The 23,470-nt window shown below is 41.1% G+C and overlaps 2 protein-coding genes across 13 annotated transcripts in view; one reads left to right on the plus strand and one right to left on the minus strand.

The window, feature by feature from the left end:
• CLVS1 (clavesin 1) overlaps positions 1-23,470 on the minus strand; it is a 116,611-nt gene that overhangs the window by 39,684 nt on the left and 53,457 nt on the right. The window lies entirely within an intron of this gene.
• LOC128831105 (uncharacterized) overlaps positions 1-23,470 on the plus strand; it is a 148,567-nt gene that overhangs the window by 31,636 nt on the left and 93,461 nt on the right. For 4 of the 11 annotated variants that reach the window (XR_008443748.1, XR_008443747.1, XR_008443749.1 and 1 more), the window contains exons 2-4: positions 2,198-2,277; positions 3,204-3,351; positions 18,470-18,544. Coding sequence is in view for 2 of the 11 variants with exons in the window: in XM_054017224.1 (XP_053873199.1) it covers positions 2,198-2,277; positions 3,204-3,351; positions 18,470-18,544 (303 nt within the window). In the remaining 9 variants the exon portion in view is untranslated. Of the gene's footprint in view, positions 1-1,752; positions 1,905-2,197; positions 2,278-3,203; positions 8,115-12,204; positions 16,310-18,469; positions 18,545-23,470 lie in introns of those variants that run through there. The other 7 variants (XR_008443751.1, XR_008443754.1, XR_008443755.1 and 4 more) reach the window with 7 other exon arrangements.

Consider the following 23,470-nt stretch of genomic DNA (forward strand, 5'->3'; position numbering starts at 1 on the left):
TCACTAGCCTGCTGTGGACTAACTGTCTGGGTGGATGCTACTGACGTATGTGAACTATTAAATGAATGCACGTCAGCAGGATCCACGCAGACTGTGTCTACACTACCACTTATGTCGGGATATTTCATGTCACTCGGGTGTGAATAAAACACAACCCTGAGCGACATAAGTTACACTGACATAAGCACCAGTGTGGACAGTGTTAAGAGAGCTTCTCCTGCCGACGCAGCTACCACCACTCATTGGGGGTGGATTCATTATGTCAACGGGAAAGCTTTCTCCCATCAGCATAGAGCGGCTTCACGAGGTCTTACAGTGGCACAGCTACATCGGTACAGCTACACTGCTGTAAGCTCTCTAGTGTAGACATAGCCTCAGACAGCTAATCCACAGTCCTTCAGACCCCAGTTTGCCATGAAATAATTGATCATGTAGACAGGCCCTTATTTTTATTTGGTCTTGTGTATCTAGAACATTTCAGGTGGTTTTATTTCACTAATAAAATAAATTTTAAAGGGCTTTTTGTGCATTTTGAATTCCAATTCCCATCCAAATATTATTATTGTATTGTGTAGCCCCTAGGATCCCTAATCATTGGCCAGAACCTCAAGACAAATCATGAGTAAACAAATGAATAAAAAGATCTACTAAATAATGAATACATCATTCACTATTTCCTAACATTAAAAAAAAAGTAAAAACTGGGCTGAGTCTCTGAACAAAATATGTTAAACTATATCAAGGCTTAAATAAATGTGCATAGATTCACTGTATCATCCTGGTTAGCATACAGAAGTATCAAATTTAGTGTAAAGGTTATATTTATTGACAATCATCATGTTTTAATGGTTGTCAACTAATGAGAATCAACCTTTCTTTAGGAAAATAATTAAAAATTGCATATGCAAACCAATCCTGAAAAAAGTCATAATTCAATAAAATCTTCTTCTGCTATCTAGAATCACAAGTATTTATTGATAGAAAAATAACATCAAAATAATCTTAAATAGGTGGTTTGTTTGGGCTGTGTGTGTCAATTGCACATTTATAAAATGGTGCTGATTGCATTTGGTTAAGGTAGGGAGGCAGGTCTGCGAGGCATGAGTGCTTGGGTGACATTATCAAATGTAAGATTTTGCTGCATTATGTATATGTCTCTCATATTAAAATATCAAATGAATGCTTTTATATACCCCAAGATATTGCAGCTATCTTATTGCCACCTCTAGGTTGAATTTTAATTAGAACCCACTATAGAGTAGTGTGTTAATAATTGAACTGGTGTGCATATTCTTTTTTTAAAAATGAAGTGCTATGTATAGCATCATAATTATGATATTTCCTGAGGTTACTTTGTGATAATTCAAAGGAACATGCCAGATGAGACCTGCGGTCTATCTAATCTAGTATCTTGTGACAAGTTTCACACATCACTGAACAAAACCACTAACCCAGGAACCTATCCTTGTAACAAACCCCGATGCCAACTCTGTCCACATATCTATTCAAGTGACATCATCATAGGACCTAATCACATCAGCCATACCATCAGGGGCTCGTTCACCTGCACATCTACCAATGTGATCTATGCCATCATGTGCCAGCAATGCCCCTCTGCCATGTACATTGGCCAAACCGGACAGTCTCTACGCAAAAGAATTAATGGACACAAATCTGACATCAGGAATCAAAATACTCAAAAACCAGTGGGAGAACACTTTAACCTGTCTGGTCATTCAGTGACAGACCTGCGGGTGGCTATATTACAACAGAAAAACTTCAAAAACAGACTCCAAAGAGAGACTGCAGAGCTAGAATTGATATGCAAACTAGACACAATCAACTTCGGTTTGAATAAGGACTGGGAATGGCTGAGCCATTACAAACGTTGACTATCTCCCCTTGTAAGTACTCTCACACTTCTTATCACACTGTCTGTACTCGGCTAGCTTGATTATCACTTCAAAAGTTTTTTTTTTTTTTTTTTTCTCTTAATTAATTGGCCTCTCAGAGTTAGTAAGACAACTCCCACCTGTTTATGCTCTCTGTATGTGTGTATATATATCTCCTCATTATATGTTCCATTCTATATGCATCCGAAGAAGTGGGCTGTAGTCCACGAAAGCTTATGCTCTAATAAATTTGTTAGTCTCTAAGGTGCCACAAGTACTCCTGTTCTTCTTTTATCTTGTGACAGTGACCAGTATCAGAGGTTTCAGAGGAAAGATGCAAGAAATGCCAAAGAAACTCTGGCCAACAAGAACTCTCCCTGTCTAGGTAACTTGTAAAGTCTTGTTGCTGAAAAGTTCTCTTTAAACTCTGTCTTTTAGGTTCTATCTAGGGAGACTGCTACAAAATCCAGAAAGAAAATAGGAATACAGCCATCATACTAGATAGAGCTGGGGAACTTTTTTGAACAAAACTATTTTTTGCTGAAAAAATGCAGTTTTAGTTTGACTGAAACATTTAGCAAATCCATGTAGAATTTTGAAAGATGATTTCAATTGAATCCCCCCTTTCCCTCCCAAAAAATCCCCCCCAAAATCAAAATATTTTGTCAACATTTTTTAAACCAAATATGTGGAAACTAACTCAGCAACTTGTTGATTCCCTCTTGAATTCTAACCCAATCACAGATGCTGATAGCTGCAAACTTTTCTTAAAGCAGGAAGTCCAGATAGGTAGTCACACTGTGGGCATATTTTCCAGGGCCACCTCAATAGCTGACCAGCCCACTCCAGAGGTGTGCTGTTCGGTCACTAGATGTTTGAATACGGATGTTGCATAAACTGCAGGTTTCCTACCAGCAGCTTGGAATAACATCTCCCTTTGCCAATCAGGCATCACAAGAACTATGTCCTCCAAAATGTGGAAGGCCTGAAATGATTAAAAAAAAGCTTTTGTGGCACAGTCACTGATGGGCCCCACCACCACTATGCAACCCCAAGTAGTTTTGCAGTTTTCTAAAATCAAAAAAGCAGCTTTGTATTTTTAATTTACCATTGTGCCTGCAATTCTTTTACTGCAATTAACCAGGCTGTGTCCAGGGAGCTTCTATGGTCTGAAGCATCCATCTCACAGTATACTGAAGTTCAGTTTGTAAAAGCATCATTTTAAGTCCTTGAAATTCCACAAGGCTTTTTTTCCTCTGTTTCTGCGCTGAGCTATTTGAGACAATAACTGTGTGTCTTGTCCTTTTCCAGGCCCATTGACCTCTACAGTCTGCTGTACCCTCAACAGTGTGCACACACTGCAGCAGAAGGCTGGGCCAACGAATCTTATGGGCTGTCCCAAGAGGAAGCATTTCTGTGATGAATTTATGGTTGAAGTTCTGGAGAAGGCCAAACGCAGGTCCAGTACCAAAGACAGAATAACTTGTGACTAAAGGAAAGGCATGGTGAGATGCAAGAGGAAAGATCAAGGGTACCAATTGGGGAGGCAGGGGAGGGCGGGATGTGCCCCCCACTCCCTCCGAGTTTCAAATGCACTTAGAAGGTTTGGTGCTTTGTAAACCCCATTAGATGCCTAGCTGCATGTTTGGGTGCCTAAAAACATTTCAAATTCTGCCCTCAAAGCACTGGCCTGGGGTCAGAGAGGAAGTCCATGTGGAGAGTAGAACCCAGGTCTTTCAGGGCTAGCTCCCTATCCAGCAGACCAGCCTCTCTCTCTGCTGTATGCTGCAAAAAAATGAGGACTCTGATAGATAGGAGCAAAAACAAAGCAGCCAGTTCTTTGAGACTCCAGCAAACAGTCCCAGGATGGATGCCATGGTTGACAGCATGAAAAGCAGAACTGAGGTTAGGAAGGATGGAGAATGAGTCAGATGAGAGGAGATCACTTAACTCCCAAGGGGTGATGAGCTCCATAGGCACCGACTCCGTGGGTGCTCAGGGGCTGGAGCATCCACAGGAAAAAATTAGTGGGTGCTCTGCACCCATCGGCAGCGAGCCTCAAGCCTCAGAGCAGTCCTAGGAGCCTTGGGGACCTACTGCTCCCCGGAGCAGAATGAAACTGTGGAGCAACACAGGTTTTTCACTAGAGACCACACCAAAGGGAAGGGGATATATCCCTAGTTTACTGCCTTACACACACTGGCTGCTACATGCAATCTGGGGGATTTGACAGACCCCCCCCCCCCCGATTTGGGACAGCACAGTCTGCAGCACATGAGATCACCATCTGCAGGAGCAACCCCTCCAGGAAGGTGAGCTCACATTAGATAGATGCTTAGCCATGGGGCATGTGGTAGAAGCCTCAACAGAGAGGATGAAACTTCTAAGAAGCATTGCACCTCCCAAGAACATGCAGTGAGACAACACAAAAAGGGAGCAAGTAGCCATGGATTATGCCCATAGTGAGATGTAATTACTGTAGGAGACAGCATGAGCAGGTAAAGGAGAAGTGCCTTGCACCAGGACAGCATTGCAAGGAGTGTGCCAAGGTGAACCATTTTAGCAGTGTGGGCAAGAGCAGAGGAACGTCCCAGAAAGATTCAGTCAGACTTGTACAAGTGTACAACATCAATTATATGTCCTCATTGTTTATATGAAAATTTTAATAAAATAGGGAAGTGTCACATGATCAGTTGAACTGGAATCAAAGGGCTGGTGTTCCCTGTGGAATAGGAAATGCGGGGAGTTAGGCGGAAAGCAACTCAGGCACATGAACAGAGCAGTGCACCGGGTTTAATAAAGTTCCACTTGTTCAACTTAAACTGCATTCAGCTACACACACTGTGAATGAAACAATTACTCCTCCTCTCCATAATAATTTATCCTTATTTGAAAAGAGAAAGGAAAATCACTTTTTACTTTGTGTTATGAAGTACACATAAAATGCAATCAAAACAGTGGGGAAACAGAATAAATTGCACATGGCTTGAAGAAAGATGTGTGTGTGATCCTTAGTTTTAACAACCATAAAACTGTAAAGAAGTTCTGATTCAATGAAAATAATGGTGTGACAGCTGGAAATTGATTAGCGGCAGCGTTGGGAAATTCTTTGAAAGCCTGCCACAAAAATCCCATTATGAGTTAGTCTCTTTGGGGCAAATGCTGCAGTCTGGACTCAGGCAGGACCTCCCTCAATGGATGTCTGCAGGATTTGGCCCAACATTAAGGCCCCATCCAGCTAAAAAGGGGCCTATGTGATAAATGACCAATAGAAGCTCTACAGACCCATAGAGCCACATAGCCACTAAAACTGCTCCTGATTCCTTCTGCTCCTCATTACTGACACTGCATTAGGCATCAGAAAACCAGCTACGGCCATCCACTTGGTACAGACTCTGACCAGAACAGGCTCTGGGGAATGACACTGGAGGGCCTGACACCAACCGATGCTACACTACTTATATAACTGTTATTATTTCTCTTTGGATATAATATTAAGTACTTTATAAAGCTGAAATGTTTTTAACTCTAAAGGACATAACGTCAGGTTAAATATCTACTTAAACCCAGTTTCCTTGTCTATAGCGAACATCAATGTATCCCTTACATAACAGTTTACATTAGTATAACTGAAATAGTAGTTTAATTACAATTGCAGGAACATTGAACATCCGATTTCCTTTGTACCCTGCTGTTAGTGATGACTCAGACCTGAGCCATTCCTGGTTTGGGTTTTGAAAAACAAAACCTGAGACATGGCAAATCACAACTCCCCCAATTATTTCATTAAACACGATATTAACCTTTTGTCTTATTTGAAGCAGACATTGTGTTCTCCTATATTTACAGTACACTAGTTCCTATTGGGAACTCTAAAAAAGACAGACCTGGGTCAACAAGCTCTTCATGATGTAGTTCTTCCACTTGTAAATATCTGGGCGAGAAGGCCCAAGATTGACCTGACTAATAAAATCCTGTAGGTGCTGATCATCTCATTCTGAGACTGCATCCTCGTCAAAGATTGATTGGTCCGGTGCATAAAAATATTTGTTTCCCTTTAGATTTTAGATGCTGCCTTGTCTCACAGGAATACAAAGAAACAAGCAACATTAAAGTGTGTTTCTACACTGAAAAGTGACAGTGCAAAAACAGCAGAATCCGTTTTCCTATTTTTCATAGATTCCTAGATTTGAAGGCCAGGAGCGACCATTATAATTATCTAGTCTGACCTCCTTCATAAACAGGTCATCAAATTTCCCCCAACGAGTCCTGTGTCAAGTCCTGTAAGACCTGACTGAGCTAAAGCATATCTTTTAGGAAAACATCCAATCCTGATTTAATGATTTCAAGTGATGGAGTCATCAAACCTCTAAGTAAATTATTTGAAAGGTTAATTACCCTCGCTGTTAAAAATGTGCACTGTATTTCTAATCTGAATTTGTCTAGCTTCAGCATCCAGCCATGGGATCTTGTAATGCCTTTGTTTGCTAGAACGAAAAGCCCTCTTCTAGCACTATAACAAGTCAGTGCTAGTTGTCTATCTCTCAATGATTTCCATATCAAATATATTCATTTTGCAAGTAAAAAAAAAATGTGTTCTTCCTAACAACAAACCACATAAACTCTACCTAGGATTTGAAAGTACTGTTGTGTTCTCTCTCTTTCTTATTCATTCTCACCAATAGTAAAGGGTTTGTAGATCAAATTCTGACTTTACTAACACTTATACAGCCCAGTGAGTTTGCACAGGTATAAATGATTAGAACTAAGTGAAGAATTCAATGGATGTACAAGCGTTTCCAGCATGCTGTCTCTTTGCTGATTTGTCTCTGCAGGGCTAACAGAAGCAAAAAGCAGTATAAATGTATTCCTTCATCACTGGAGTACCTCCTAATTTAAAGGAAAACACACATTTTTTTTTTAAGACACTGCCCCTCCACTCTGATGGCAAATATCTGAACTGCAGTCAGTAATGTAATGACAGCTAGCAGATGGCTACTGACAATGTTCAAAGTAAGGGGGTAATTCAGCCCCATGTTTTCTCTAATGGTACCATTTCAGATAAAGATGAATAAATAGATCTGAAAACAGCACCGCAAAGGAACACAATTAGCACTTCCACAGGGCTAGTAAAGGCCAGGTTGTGAGGAGCCCTTGCCTAAGCTCCCAGGGGCTATGGGGTAGGCAAGCAGCCTTGCACCCCATACTCCTATTGAAATCCCACCTGCATCTGAAGGCCCCTCCCCCAGCCTAAAGGGAGAAGCCACTGAACTCAGGATTCAAGTAGAGTTGGGGGGCAACAAATGATAAAGCAGTGATGGGATGCAGCTGCACAATCACAGTGTTGCCATCTCTCATGCTTCTATCATAAGTCTTGTGATTTTTGGCACATTCCTTTCCAGCAGCTGGAATCATGATCTTGCATGAGGATCTCAGCTTTCATTTAAAAAAATTAGCATCTAGCCCTCATGGTGGCAGAGAATAGCTTGAAAACATGAATCACGTGCACATTAAAGGCTCAAAAACCTAGAAGGCAAATACAATTAACCCCATGTTTATTTTTTTATAAACCATGATTTTAAGCCAATCTCATGCTTTTGTGGGGCTTCATTCATGATGATTGAATGTTTTGGGTTGACAATACTGTACAAGGGCCTCCCACAGTATCAGTCTCTGCCCTCCCTGAGCTCTGGGAATTACAAGGACAACCCACACCTGGCTCCACTGGTGAGCAAGATGCCAAAAAAAGTGGAAATGGACAGGGAGTAGGTGAGGTCATAGTCCAACTCCTTCCCCCTACTGCCCCAATGGTTGGTGCAAAGTGCGAGTTGAGAAGCACTGGGAAAGATGGGGCCTGTGAGAGCAACAATCCTTTCAGTGCTCATCCTGGGGTAGTACAGCCCCTCCACCCCATCCCATTTGCAAAATAAGGAGGGTAAATACCACAGTTCAGCGCTATGTGGAGATCCAACTGAAATGTCTGAATTATTTAAGCAAACTATACTTTAAGTGCACTGAACTCTGACATGTACATGGCTAGATGTGCAAAGTGAGAAATGCAAGCAGCTTTCCATTGAACGCCGGCATTTAGTATGCTGTTCAACATTTTGGTTTCTTGCATGATTATTTTTATCCTTCAGACAAATGTAATACATATGCATTAAAGTACAGATTTGTTTAAAAAATGAAGCCTGTACCTCAGAGGCTGGACTGCATACATTTAGCGATTCCCTGTTCATTGACACTGCATATGATGTACTGATATATTTAAACAATATAATTCTGATGGTAATACTAATTTGTTCTCATTTACAACAGTGTAAATCAGAAATAGCTGTTGAAGTCGTAAAAGGAGAATCAGGTCTACAGTGTTGCTGTGTAGAGTTGGGCAAATATGGATTTTTCAGTTTGTTGGCAATTTCAGAAAGTTGGAAAAAGTTTGTTTCAGTTCAGACTGAAATGAACATTTTCAAAATTTTCAGCAAATTGAAAAATCAAAAATTAATTTGGGGTCAAATGAAAAGTTTTGTAAGTTTTAGTAAAGAATAAAATTGTCAGACACATAGATGAACATAACTTGTTGGGGAAGAGTCAATATGGTTTTGTAAAGGGAAATCATGCCTCACCTATCTACTAGAATTCTTTGAGGGAGTCAATAAGCACATGGACAAGTGGATCTATATGGCGGTATACCTATCTTATAGAACTGGAAGGGACCCTGAAAGGTCATTGAGTCCAGCCCCCTGCCTTCACTAGTAGGACCAAGTACTGATTTTTGCCCCAGATCCCTAAGTGGCCCCCTGAAGGTTTAAACTCACAATCCTGGATTTAGCAGGCCAATGCTCAAACCACTGAGCTATTTCCCCCTAAACATAGTGTATTTAGATTTTCAGAAAGCCTTTGACAAGGTCCCTCACCAAAGGTTCTTAAGCAAAGTACACTGTCATGGGATAACAAGTAAGGTCCTCTTATGGACTGGTATCTGGTTAAAAGATAGGAAACAAAGGGTAAGAATAAATGGTCAGTTTTCAGACTGGAGAGATATAAATAGTGGTGTCCCCCAGGGGTCTGTTCTGGGTCCAGTCCTATTTAACATATTCATAAATAATCTGGAAAAAGAGCTAAACAGTGAGGTGGCAAAATTTGCAGATTATACAAAATTACTCAAGATAGTTAAGTCCCAGGCAGACTGCAAAGAGCTACAAAGGACTCTCTCAAAACTGGGTGACTGGGCAACAACATGGCCGATGAAATTCAATGTTGATAAATGCAAATTAATGCACCTTAGAAAACATAATCCCAACTATACATATAAAAGGGATAGATAATAAGATAGAAATTATCATATATTGCCTCTATATAAATCCATGGTACGCCCACATCTTGAATACTGCATGCAGATGTGCTTACTCCATCTCAAAAGAGATATATTGGAATTGGACAAGGTTCAGAAAAGGGCAACAAAAAATGATTAAGGGAACGGCTTTCGTCTGAGGAGAGATTAATAAAACTGTGACTTTTCAGCTTGGAATAGAGATGACTAAAGGAGGAATATGATAGAGGTCTATAAAATCATGACTGGTGTGGAGAAAGTAAATAGGGAAGTGTTATTTGCTCCTTCTTATAACACACAAACTAGGATCACCAAATGAAATTAATAAGGCAGCAGGTTTAAAACAAATAAAAGGAAGTATTTCTTCATACAATGCACAGTCAACCTGTGCAACTCTTTGCCAGAGGATGTTGTGAAGGGCAAGACTATAACAGGGTTAAAAAAAAACTAGATAAATTCATGGAGGGTAGGTCCATCAATGGCTATTAGCCAGGATGGGCAGGGATGGTATCTCTAGCCTCTTTTTGCCAGAAGCTGGGAATGGGCGATAGGCAGGGCTGTCCCTAATTATTCTGGGGCCCCTACAAAGCCCCCCTCCCTGTGGGGGGGCAGGCCTCTGCAGGGGGAGAGGGGGCTGGCCCCAGGCCTCCATGGGGGAGGAGGGGCTGGCTTGGGGGGGCACCACCCCCCAGCACTCACCGGTAAGGCGGCTGGGCCGGGTCACTGCACTTCCCGCCGCCAGTGAGTGCAGGCCTGGCCCTGCTGCAGTCCTCAGGGGAGTGGGGAAAGGGCTGGGGCAGAGCAGGACAGGGGCTTTGGGGAAGGGGTGGGGCTGGGGTGGAGCAGGGTTGGGAAGAGGCGGGACTGGGGTGGAACAGAGACGGGAGCCATGTGGAAGGGGGCGGGCAGGGGCTGGAGCAGAACGCAGCTGTGCAGGGCACCAGGAAATTTGGTGCTCCAAATTTCCTGGTACCCTACGCAGCTGCATACTTTGCGTATGGGTAGGGATGGCCCTGGTGACAGGGAATGGATCACTTGATTACCTGTTCTGTTCATTCTCTCTGGGGCACCTGGCCTTGGCCAATGTCGGAAAACAGGATACTGGGCTAGATGGATCTTTGGTGTGACCCAGTATGGTTGTTTTTATGATTGTTTTGACAAAATCAAAATGACAACTCAAAAACATTTTTGAATTTTTAAAAATAAAATTAAAGGAACTTTTGAATTGAAAGTCATTACCACAATATGTTTTGGGTTTTTTTTTAAATGTTGGTGGATTTTTTTTCAAAACAAACCATTTGACGAAACATTTTGGTGTCATTAACTCAGCGGTTTTCTCTGGAAAAAAGGTGCAGATGAAGAATTTTGCCACAGTCCACCCCAGAGATGGCTATGTTTCAGCAATAGATGGATCCTTAGAAATAAAAAGTTTTATACAATTATGATAATGATAGGGGTTGTTTATTTATTTAGTTTTGTTACAGGAGTATATAAGGAGAGAGACAGATTGTCTAAAGAGGGACACTAACTGGTCTTTCTCACATGCTGATTGCAACTTCTTTCATTTTACAGGGCTCGTCAGAGAGTTCTCTCTTTTATCAAAACAGCGTTAATCTACAAGTTTTATATTAATCAGAGGTAGATAAGCACGAATTAATGAAAAAATCACCTTTAGCAAATCTAGTTTAACAGGGTTGTTGTTTTTGCTTTTTATACACTTTGAATGTAATGGGTCAGCTGGTATAAATTGGGGTAGCAATACTTATTTTAATGGAACCATCTGGTTTACACTCCTGAAGATCTGGATCAGTGTCTTTAATGATGGGACGAATTCCAGCTCAAACTACTAATTCTTGGTAGTACTTTAAGCATAGTACTTGCATGCTGATACCGATCCTACTGAGGGAGACAATGTGCTTCATATGTTATGACTGAGATGGACAGGAAGAGAGTGAGATCCTTAGGAGTGGGTGTGCTGAACAGCTGGTGCCTGAATAAAGGGGAAAAGGCTTGGACGTGCTGAACAACTGGTCTTTGGACACTACTGATGCCTGGAGGCTGTTGTAACTCCCAGAGCTCATGAGCCCCCATGAGAAATGAGGGGGGAAATGGCTGCTGGATCCCAGCAATAGGGGAACCTAGCCAGTCCTCCCTCTGCCCCCCAGACTCCCTTGTGGGACAGTGCAGTGAACCCTTTATATGGGGGTGAAATGTCATAACACTTGTCCTGTCTCAGAACATAAAACCAGTTCTTCTGTGTCTTGGGACCTCTAAAGATTGGGGCAGGATTTCCTCATAAATCTATATGTATACTGTCCCCTGCTTGATGGAGTGTCTGACCTGCAATCCTCTCTCCTCTAGTGGGTGCCACCAGAAGAGGATAGAAACCCTTATATTCAGGGGCTGCTCTAGTTGTAGGCAAACTAGGCAGCTGCCTATAGCAGCATATTCTGCTTAGGGCATCAGGGTGACTAGGCCAAACCTGAGTGGGATTGCAAACCTGGGCACTGGATCACGCCACTCATTCAAATTTGGCTCATCTAACCCCATCATGAAGGAGGGGTGGCTGGGCCAAATCTGAGTCAGTGGTGCTGAGACCTGCTGCTTGCCCCCTGACCTGCCTTCTGCTATAACTACCAAACCATCTAAAGGTTCTCTGCCCCCTTCCCCATGAAAGTCCAATGAACCTGGTTGAGAAGCTCTGTTCTCGGGCTAGGAGGGGGCAGCACATTGAATTTTGCCTAAGGAGGCAGAGTGTCTTGAGCAGCTTCTGCTCAAGGCATATCTACCTCTCATTTTATTTAATTTCTTTTGCCACAAGATGAAAACTAATGTATCTAATGTATGTTGCATTCACAGAGATTCTCAAGGCATAGCCAAAAATAGGTTTATAATTTGAAAAATGTGCTGTTTCCCCCCAAATATATTACAAATTTTTAAAAGCCTTCATTCATCCCCAAATGACTTTGAACCTTTCAGGATCTTCCCAGCCACCTAAACTACATCTCTTTGAAGGAGAGACAACATCTCAGAAATCAAGCTTTAGAGGTAAAAATTATTGGAGGAGGGACATAACATGGGAATGTGACAGGTATGGCAATAAAATATGTGAAACAGCATCAGTTATCTTGTATATTTAGCAAAGCAAACTACTGTAAATTTCCTTCCATTACCATCACCTGACAGAAAGCTTATTAATATTTGATGCATTGTCACAAAGCACATTTGCATAATTCTGACACTGAACACAAATAAATGGCACTGACGGCTCTGCTTCATAAAGTTTCCTTTATGGCAATATTTCACTACTTAGTGCATGTGGATGCATGCAATAGCACGCCAGAAGCTAAGTAAGGTCATGACTGAAGATGCAAAAATTGAGATAAAAAGGAATAGATAAAACATTCATAAATTGCTGCTATGTTGCATTTTGCATGTACAGGCACCATTTAGAGATCTTTAAAGAGCTGTGGTACGTACTTTACATGACAAAACAGTTACGCTGCAATGAAATTTGAGTTAAGTCAAGGAGTTCAAAGTGTTCAACTGTGTCACTTTTTTCAAGGATGTCTCTACAGAAGCGGACAGGTTTCGAAAAGAAATGCTGCCTACACACACATCAACAGATGTTTCATCTCCAGTGAAATCATTTGCAAAGTGTTTTTCCACTCTATCAGTGTGCCAGGCTGCCTGATTTCAAAGAGCTTGGACTTGAAAGTGTGGCCTACAGGCCCCATGCAGAAGTGATGTGTGGTTGTTCTCTGGGTTTGGAATTTACACACCCAACCCGAGAATGAGCACATCAAGAGAAAGTCACAGATTTTTGCTTTTTGGTTGCCACAGCGGCAGGAATAATAGCAACAGGTGACACAATATACTTGTGAAATTGTGCCCCCTACACAACATAAACAGTGGGGAGGACACTGTCTATGACCCACTGTCTGAGACAGTGATTTTGAGGGGAAATAGAAAGTGCAATCAACCAAAACTATTGTACCAGCAGTGCCATTAAAAATGGATTGTTACAGTTTTCAGCAAAATGTTCATGTCCTTGCAAATCATTCTATTAATGGGAGCAACCTTCTAAGACTCATTATACTGAGCCCATGAAGTAGCCATTCAGTCAGTATTTGTACTGTATAATATAACCAAACAAAAAATGTTGTTAAAAGAGGATTAACTGCTTTCAGGCAAAGATGATCACTTTCCAAATTCTTTCTGGCTACTTAAGCTTCTGAACTTCCAGATGTAGTTTCCTCCCTGGGATAGGGACATAAAATAACGCTGTATGGCTTCTCCCCCTCTCCTATCCATGCACACAACTAGAGCTGGGGAAAATATATGTATTGAACAATTTATTCATTTAACATAGCTCTTGGTTTCTGATGGCAAATTGTCTACCAACGGGTCACACTTTCCCCGGATTTGTTCCTATTCATAGTTATTTGCTGTATATGTTATGTGAGTATATTTCAGTGTATCGATTACTCACCCACTACTTGTACAAGTACTGCTTTTAGTACTCCCTTTTTGCAATTCTGGCTGTTTTGGATGGATACATAGTTAGCATGGTCTGTTTCTGTTCCCTGATCAGAGTGGTTAATTCTCAGAATGATGGACTCCAAATTCACTTTCTGTGAATATTCTGCAACGTTCACTTCCTGTGCCAGTTTAACAAAGACTCCTGAGAGTTTAGCTCATTTGCTAGAATAGTTGTGGAACATGAATCCAAAAAGAGGGAGTGAAAACAGTCAGAGCAACATATTTCAAACACTTCAATTAATGTTCTCTTTTTTCCCCAAAAGTACTTCATGCCTGCGCACACACTTTACACCTTCACTGATTCTGGTAGCAAAGTTTCTTATTAGAGCTCCAGGCATATTGTGCAGGCAGCAACACTGTCTGCAACAGAGATGTATCTAAATTATTTTGCTTTGCCTTATAAGATAGTACAAGTGGGATTTATTTGCCTTGCTTGCTCAGCAACTTGTTGATAAGCCTATCTCTTTAGGAGCAGTTGCTCTACTTTTAGAGTAGAAAGTCTGTAAAACGGGGTGCTTCATTAAAAATACCATAGCTGGCACCTTCCAGAGGCACAGAAAAAGAATATTCACTGGGTAAGTAACACATTATAAATTATAATTGAGATTCAACTCTCCAAGGGAGAAAGGAAGGTAACTTGTCATCTGAAGCATTTTGCATTTCTGAAAATGGAGTAGGAGTTTAGACAGTATAATGATATCATTAAGAAATGCCCTTGGAAAGAAAGCAAAATTATACTATGCTGTTTCTTGCAAACCACAGGAGCTCTTTATTGTTCTGTCAGTGGCAGTTCAAAGAGCTCAGTGACCCTATTAGCATTCACTCAGGCGTTTATAGTAAATTGGAGGGGTGCAATTTATTGAATAATTATATTTGTGTGTTTGAATAACTATCACAGTTATTGATGTGGACTGCATTCAAGAGTATCCACCTCGCACACACTCTTCCCCCACAGTTTTTTTTTTTAAAAAACACTACTCCAGGTAGAAGCTGATATGTAACAGCGGTGAAAATCGAGAGCATGGGACAGTCTCTGGAGGCAGGAAAAGGGAAAGAGATGTGTGAGAACATTTGGATAGATATAGTATAAAACTAGAGCTGGGCAAAAAATTCAGCAAACTGTTTTTTGGCAAAAAAAATGGGTTTTCAACAGGAGAATAATAAAAAAGGATCTGCTTTCCATGGAAAATGTTGACTTTTCATCAACGAGCTGAGCACCCAGAACATTTTTTTTTTGAAATAGTGTTGCAGTGTTAATGAGAGTTGTAGTTTGGCTGTCTCCTGCCTCCTTACTCCTCTAGCCACCAGGTTCACAAATTGGACAATAGCTCTCTTGATGCAAACTGGCCAGGGACTCCCATGATGCATCTCGGTTGCTCAGTCAGAGGACGGACTGTATTGCATCATGGGACATGTAGTCCAATCAAGTAGTCTGTGTCATAGAAGAGAATGGTAATTTGATAAACCCCACGAGGCACTGCACTGGCATTTATGAATCAAAGTTTTTGGTTTTCTGCTGAACGTTTTCAGTGACAAATTTTTAAAATTGGGTTTAGATTTTTGGCTGAAAAATTAAATGTTTCCTTGGGGAAAAGGACTATTTTCTGGCTATCAGTTCACTACTGACATAAACTCTTGCTAGTGTTTTAATAGCTACTTGCAAGAAATGTTTGCTTCCTGGTTTTAGGAAATTATCAGTGTTAACTTTTATGGCTCCTTAGCAATGTTAACATAATATTCTCTTACTGTCTAATTTGTATAACCAAACTCCATGAAACCTATACTAAAATGTAATAACCGTGACAGTAAAAAAAATGGTGCTAAGCTTGACATCTCCAATTTCTCTGTCTTAAGGAACACTAATGCATACAGCAGTCTACTCTTGCCAAGAGCCAAATACCGTGAAAAGCCTCTGCCAAGCAAATATATTGTTGTGTTGATAGATTCTACTAAACAGTTAAATCTAATTTCCAAGTAATAAATGTGAGTCTATAGCCTGCTGTGCTTTTCTTTTTATTTGTTCCATTCAGTTACTGGAGATGTTAGGCAAACAACCAGCATGGACCTTCTCTTACTGAGAGAAAAGTCTGTTTATCTGCATTTATTTTATATATGAGTCAATCTCTATTTTCCTTCCCTAAAATTTCAAAAGTGTCCCTGATTGATACTTCAGAAAACACTTTACTCTTCATCATATTACAACAGCTGCGTCAGGCAGCTAGCACAAGCATTTTTTGGAACATTTCAAGTTAACCTGTTCCAATGGGTTTTAAATGCTCATCATTGCAGTTTTAACTAGTTGTGACTGCACATTCAGCTATTCAACAAAGGAGGCTAATGTTATAAAACATATTCTATGATGGGAAAGGGGGTTCCTCTCAATGCGCAAATGTTTCAAAACTCTTTAGGGCCAATTTTTCAAAATTTGGTGTATAAATTAAGTCTACAAAATATATTTGTGTGTGTATCCATTGCCAATGGGTACTTGTTTATCCAAATATATTTGTGTATACAAATGCATGTTTTGCTTGCATACTTTCAAATAAACACATTTTAAAATTCAAAGTTCTGAAATCTTTTGTTAAAGCTGTATGGGAGGCAAAGAAAGGTATCTTCACCTCCATTACAGCATCTAATAAATTGTAATCTGTAGACATGTGAAGTGTGGTGAATAGCCTTGGGAAACTTGGGGTTTTCTTTGTTCAGAAACAGTTGAATGTTTCTTGTTGTGAGGAGCGTCTATTTTCTTTATTGAAAAGAGTAATTGGAATCTGACCAGACTTATGATCTCTGTGGAGGCAAAGTCATGTCTGGTACAGACGAATGTGAATCTTGCCTGTTTGCCCATAAGCCTCTGTTATTCATGGAGGAGCTAGAGGTGCTTGGGGAGCTCTTTGCAGACTTGACCCAGATCCTGCCAGGCTGGTAAGATCAAGTAGGGAAGTACTGAGTCTGTTTTTTGAGGAGATTGTCAATCCCTTCCTTTGGTTGGCCCTTGCTGAAGAAAACTTGAGTCTCAGAATTCAGCCCCTTATCTTCTGTCTCTAATCTCCCTTTTCATAGAATCATAGAATCATAGAATATCAGAGTTGGAAGGGACCTCAAGAGGTCATCTAGTCCAACCCCCTGCTCAAAGCAGGACCAATTCCCAGCTAAATCATCCCAGCCAGGGCTTTGTCAAGCCGGGCCTTAAAAACCTCCAAGGAAGGAGACTCCACCACCTCCCTAGGTAACGCATTCCAGTGTTTCACCACCCTCCTAGTGAAATAGTTTTTCCTGATATCCAACCTGGACCTCCCCCACTCCCAACTTTTCTTGGGAATATAGCTGGAAAGGTTATGCGGAAAGGACAACTCTGACAAATTCAGAATCCAAAGATTTCCTTGGTCACTGTCAATCTGTTTTTAGGCTTGGATGTGACACACAGGCTACATTGGTGTGAATGTTTGATGTCCTTCTAAGAATGGCTTAAAATAATGGGCCAAATACTCAGCTGGTGTAAATCAGTGTAGTTTCACTGAAGTCAATAGAGTGACACCAATTCACATCATCTGAGGATCTGGCCTCAGATGCCCATTCTAATTCTTTTATATGTTACCAGCTTTAGATACCATTTGCTGACAGGTTGAGGACCGGAGCAGGGACATAAGGAATGTCTCTTGAGGAACTCCATTCTAGCCTGTCAAAGAGATAGCTTTAGGGCAAATGTTCATCTACACTGAGGGAATTCTCATGCTGGGTATGAGGTGGTTCTATTCTCTCACCCCTCTAGTTCAGTGTATATATCACCATTAGTGAGGTGTTGGGCTATTGAGCCTTCAGTATGCAGATGGCACACAGTTCTGCATCTCCATTTTATGTGACTTATACACTACATGAGGTGAGCCTTCTCAGTCTCTAACGTAGATGGGTACTTCGATGTGAATTAGCTGTTTTATTCTTAATTTGAATAAGAAATAATAGTGGTAGGCTGGGAGAATCAGCTGGAAGAAGTGGCAAGATTCTTTTACCACTGAAGGACTATGCCTACCTTTTGTTACTCATGTTTACAACCTGGGGATCTTGATCTGGATATTTAGATAGCAGCAGTGGCCAAGAATAACGTTAATCTCTGTTTAGGAAGAAGGTTGTTAACTTTTTTGCCAGTTATATATCTTGCCATGGTCCATGCCTGATGAGAGTCTTACGATGCACTGTGGTGGTTCAGCCACAGGGAGAGACTGTGATGCATCATGGTAGATATAGTGTAGCTGGGGAGTAAGGCACGTAAAGGAGAAAGGCAGCATGAGGGAACTGGAATTATAACTTCCTTGAGGCGCGATGGCTGCTCAGTTGGACACAAAGATTAATGTTGACTGAAAATGAAATATTTCATTTTGACTACACAAACGAAAATTAAATGTTTCTATTCAATGAAAAGAGGCCGAAGCAAAATATTGGGATGTTTCTGAATAAATTTTTTTTTTTGGGGGGGAATTTATTTTTCTGTGAAGAATTTCACCTGGAGCTGGTGAAAACTCAGAATTTCCAGCAATTCTGACATTTTGAATTTTGTTTTCTTTCCGAAATAAATAAATAAATAAATAAACATAAATATAGGAAACAAAAATTCTTTATGAAACAAAAATTGAAATATTTCATCCTGATAATGTCAAAATGGAATAATCAAAATGCTTTGTTTCATTTTTTTTTCAAAATGAAGTTTTGTAGAGATCAGAAACAACGAGGAGTCCGGCGGCACCTTAAAGACTAACAGATTAATTTGGGCATCTTTAAGGTTAGTCTTAAAGACTAATCCTTGTTGTTTTTGTGCATACAGACTAACACGGCTACCCCTCTAATACCTGTGGAGATCAGCATATTCTTGAAAAATATGTCAGTTTTGACAAAAAAAGCATTTGCTGACAGAAAAAAACATTTCATCAGAAATTTTTCAACCAGCTCTAGTTTTGATATTTATATTCTTCATCCTATTTGGAACAAAACCAAATGCAGAAATATCAGAATTTCCCCTGGGACAGAAATTCCATTTTTCAGTCAGCTCCACTCTCAAATCTGTACTTCTAGGGCATATTTTTAAATTAAATTTTTTGCACATTTTTATATCACATTGTTTGCATGTGATCCTAAAGCATGCTATAGGTGCATGTGATTTTATATGAGAAATGTCTGTGGTTTTAGCCCCATGGGACTTTGGCACAGGTGGTGTAAATTAAAGCAGCCTGAGGGCAGACAAGCCTTATATATGGCAGTGCCAAAATGATCTTTAAGCCACCTTTGCATGCCCATCCCCCAACTGCTGACTTGTGCTGTGTGCTGCTCAGCTGGACTTCCAGATCCTTTGATCTTCTAGATTTCTTTACTAAACTAATCAAATTGGGATCAGTTTTTGTGAACCACTAGTCCTGATTTTTCTCAAGTGTTTTGTAGTGTTTCTGCATGGTGTTAAAGAAGCTGTCACATGTGAACTCATAGGTGGCTGCTCTTCAGTGCTGGCTGAGTGATCTATCTTTGTGCATGCGTATGTGTGTATAAACACACTAGAACAGAGCACCTGTTGCTGGAGACATTATATTTGTGTAAGCAGAGTCTGAATGAGCTCTCCCCTGACATCTAATGGTGAGCTGTGGAAAAAGACTTCAGAAGCTGATCTTGTTTGCATGGACAAACCCACCCTGCCTAGGTGCTCATCATGATGGGATTGCTTGCCCAAATGATCACTTGTGGCTGGTGATGGATCCCCAGTCTCTTTGTTATTGGGACAGGAATAATAAAGGGTTGTTATCCTTGTTGTGTGAACTGAGGACAGCAGAACTATACCTGGCATACCCCAATGGAGGGACTTACCTTCAACTGAATGATACCTGCTAGGCAGGGGACTTCCAAAGCCCAATGAATTGAAAAAGGGTGGGGACAGGTACTTGTACTTGGTGGTGTGGGTCCTGTTTAATGGTCCTATATACCATTTGACCCTTCCTCGCCCCATGGTATAATAAAAGAACTAATTTAGATTCAATTGAGAGTCTTGTTACATGCTTCAGACTTGAAATCACTGATACCTAGGTCTAAGTATTAAACCTACTTTGGGACAGTGTCTCTATTGCAAGAGACTGCCCAGTGTGCAACAGCAGTGAGGCTCCCCCACTAACAGCTGAAATCACTGAGAGCTGTGTTGTGTGTGTGGGGGAAGCCCTGAAGACATCTTGGCGAGTGACTAGCTGGGAAGCTGGCAGAGAGGCGCGGCAAATGGCCAGCAGGGCAGCTGGTAGAGAGGGTCAGAGCAGAGCCCCGCAGAGGCGTGACAATCAGCCGTTGGAGCAATGAGCGAGTGCAGTGTGTAAGATTCGTCCTTACCACCCCCTGCCTTCCACACAGGGTGGGAGGTGAACTCTGTAGATGAACCTCTGAACTTTGGTAGTGCACTGGCCAAGGACAGCAACTGTGAGTGGGGTACAGAGAAGGGACGGGCACGTTAAAGGGACTTTAGGGTTGTAAGACCCTGAGGGGAAAAGGACATTGCCCAACTTACTTGGGGGAGGGTCTTTTGCTCATGGTTTGTGTTTATGAACCCTAGTGGTGGTGTTTTCCCAAATTAATGCTGAGTTAATTCCCTCCTTTTATTAAAAGTTTTTGCTACACTCAGACTCTGTGCTTGCGAGAGGGGAAGAATTGCCTCTTAGAGGCGCCCAGGGTTGGTGTGTAATTGTCCCAGGTCACTGGGAGGGGGCTCGAGCCGGTTTTGTGTTGTATTGTTGAAAAGGAACCCCTAGATACTGAACCCAGCCCTTGTTGCTGCTGGCTCCACCTGGCAGAAGGGTTACATCTGCATATGGCAGAAGAAAGCTCAGTGTCTCCAGGATGACCATTATCAGAGCCGTCCCTTGGGTAGGGTGAATCAGGGCAACTGCCTCAGGCCCCGCACTGTAGGAGGGACTGTCTTGATATTTAGCCCTTTGTCCGCATTCCTGACCGATGTGCAATCGGGACGCCATTTGTCCTGATATTCAGGTGAGGAGGTGAATGGGGAGGCGAACAGCAGGTGGGCAGGCGGGTGGGGTTGAGGAGGCAGGCGAGCAGGCAGACAGTGAGGAGGATAGCAGCGGTCGGGCGGGTGGGCGAGGGGGGGCGCGCCAGGTGGAGGGCGAGGAAAGTAGCAAGGAGGCTGATTTGTCCTGGGTCCCGCAGCTTCCTAGGGACAGCCCTGACCATATTCACTGGCAGCCCTTCTTGCACCTTCAGAAAAGAAGTAGCCCACACAGACATATTTATTTTGGCATTTGCCTTTGCGCAGGGAATGGGTGATGGCCCCAGTCCATCCACCCATACCCCTTCTGGGATGGTCAATGCGCCTAGGAATGCTCTTCCCCTCACACTCAGAAAGCACTGGCTGCAGTACAATAGCTGCAGCCTATGCAGAAATGCTGGGCAGGGAAAAGGAAATCTCTGTACTTCTCCTTGCAACCAGTACAGCTGCACTGCAGCAGCTATTCCTCTGACCTAATTTTCTTAAGCATCTCAATGGAACACTCCAAAATGTGTCACCCTACAAAAAGGATTGTGGTGACTATTTTCCGCAGTTCATTATATTTCTTGGAATTATTTTAGTTATCCAAGAATATATTGTTTAAATAAATGTTGTTATAGGTAAACCCTGATGAACTAATCTCTGATTAACTGACACTACAGTCAATGTTGCCCACAACCTTAGGGATAATTAATAGACCAACATCGCAGACATAGAAATATGACTTCACAGCAGGAGCAAGCAGAAAGAGAAAGGCTGTGAAGGGGAAAAAGCTGTTCACACAGAAATGCTAAAAACAAATAGAAATCAAAATCCAGCAAGTTATTGGCATAGTATATTGTTTTTGTATAAATATCATCTTTTCCCCCTTTGCCTCTGTATGACCATTTTTCCGTAAGATCTACCCTTCCCCCAGACATCAGTGAAAGAAACAGAAATAGAAAATAGAAAAACTCTAGAAAGAAATAGAGCATCTACTAAGACATATAGCAACTATTTCCTCATGATGAAAGAATGGACCTCATTAATGAGAGCCTTGCTTAGAACACATTTGTCCTTGCACATTTGAGATATAATTAAAAGTGCCACCCTGTACACATAGTTATTTAGCATTAGAACGACCCTGGTTTAAGATGGTGATACTAGCTCTATTTTAGGTCATTAAATAGGGTAATTGAGAAACAGGAGAGCTACCCTGTTGAGCTATAATGAACTCACCGGTGTGATCTTACATACAGAGAAATCCAATAAATAACGGGAATATGAGCAAAATGTGATTTCAGACCAACTTGAGTTTTAACTAGAATTTGTACATCTGCAAATCTTCATAAATAAGAAATCTGCATAACATCTATATATGAATAATTGTATTACTATCAAGCATATTAGGTATAACTAGTGGAGGTTCTACAGAATTAATTAACGTGTATTGAATAACATCCATTCTCATTACTTAGTGTTATTGCATTGCAGGAGCAGATTGAGAAAAACTAAAAGGGCTGAGTTGCAAAGACAAGCAGCTCTCTTTCACCAGGATGGAAAACATGCTGCATCTTAAAGGTGACAAGAAACATTATTGCATAGATAAACATTAATGGTTTGATTGAATAATATTAATTTTTCAATAATCCTAGATTTCAAACAAAGATGGGCCCAAAGCACTGAGTTTGTATCCAGATCAGTTTCCCTAAGACTTGAGAGAGAGGGTTCAGATTTGGAGTTTAGGTTCAGCCAATTAGGAAGAGAATCTGGAAAATTCATATCTGAAGCTTCGTAGAGATCAGGATTTGGGTTCAACCCCATATGTAATCATAAAATAATGAACTAATTTCATCCCTGTTGTATCTCCATCCACTTCACTGGTCTGATGCAGGGATAAGTTTGGCCCAATATTGTTCCTTAAAAAAGGGAACGGGTATATTCCCTTAATCTGCCTGCTTGAATATCTGCATGTGGAGATTAGTGGCTGCAGATATTTACAAAGCACTAGAACCATTTAGATATTTTGCGGACATGATAAACCTTGAGACCTCCTAAGTGTTTCCATTCAGACTGGGAAAAAGGCATACATTTTTAAAGGTGAGAGTAATTAACTATTGGAACAATTTACCAAGATTCGTGGTGGATTCTCCATCACTAACAATTTTAAAATCAAGATTGGATGTTTTTCTAAAAGATCTGCTCTAGGAATTATTTTGGGGAAGTTCTATGATCTGTATTATACAGGTCAGACTGGATGATCACAATGGCCCATGTGGCCTGGGAATCCAGGCACCTCCAAAGTAGAAGCAACACACTCATACAGTGGTTCTCTTTCCCCCCCTCCAATATAGGTCTTGTTTATATTTCAAAAGCATCTGAAACAACTAAAAATTTTATTAGGATAGTGACAGGTATGTTAAAATGAAAAAGTTACTGAAACGCTTTAAACAGGGAAATCAGTCACTTGAAAAGTCTGTGTTTTATATAAGAGTATTTGACTTACAATCTCCACAATGATTTTGTAATTAATATGTCTGAATGCTCTAAAGAAGTTTCTGATTCCTTTATTCTGATGCCAGATGAATGGCCCAGTACTGGTTGGTGTCAGATTGGTAGATTATGTTGAACAAAAAAGAGAACAATTGGAAGTCATGAGGTGTAGTAATCTTCAAGAAGCGTCAAGGCATTGTTTTCCAA

This window comes from Malaclemys terrapin, chromosome 2, assembly GCF_027887155.1.
Source record: "Malaclemys terrapin pileata isolate rMalTer1 chromosome 2, rMalTer1.hap1, whole genome shotgun sequence".
In the NCBI taxonomy this organism is placed as follows: Eukaryota; Metazoa; Chordata; order Testudines; family Emydidae; genus Malaclemys; species Malaclemys terrapin.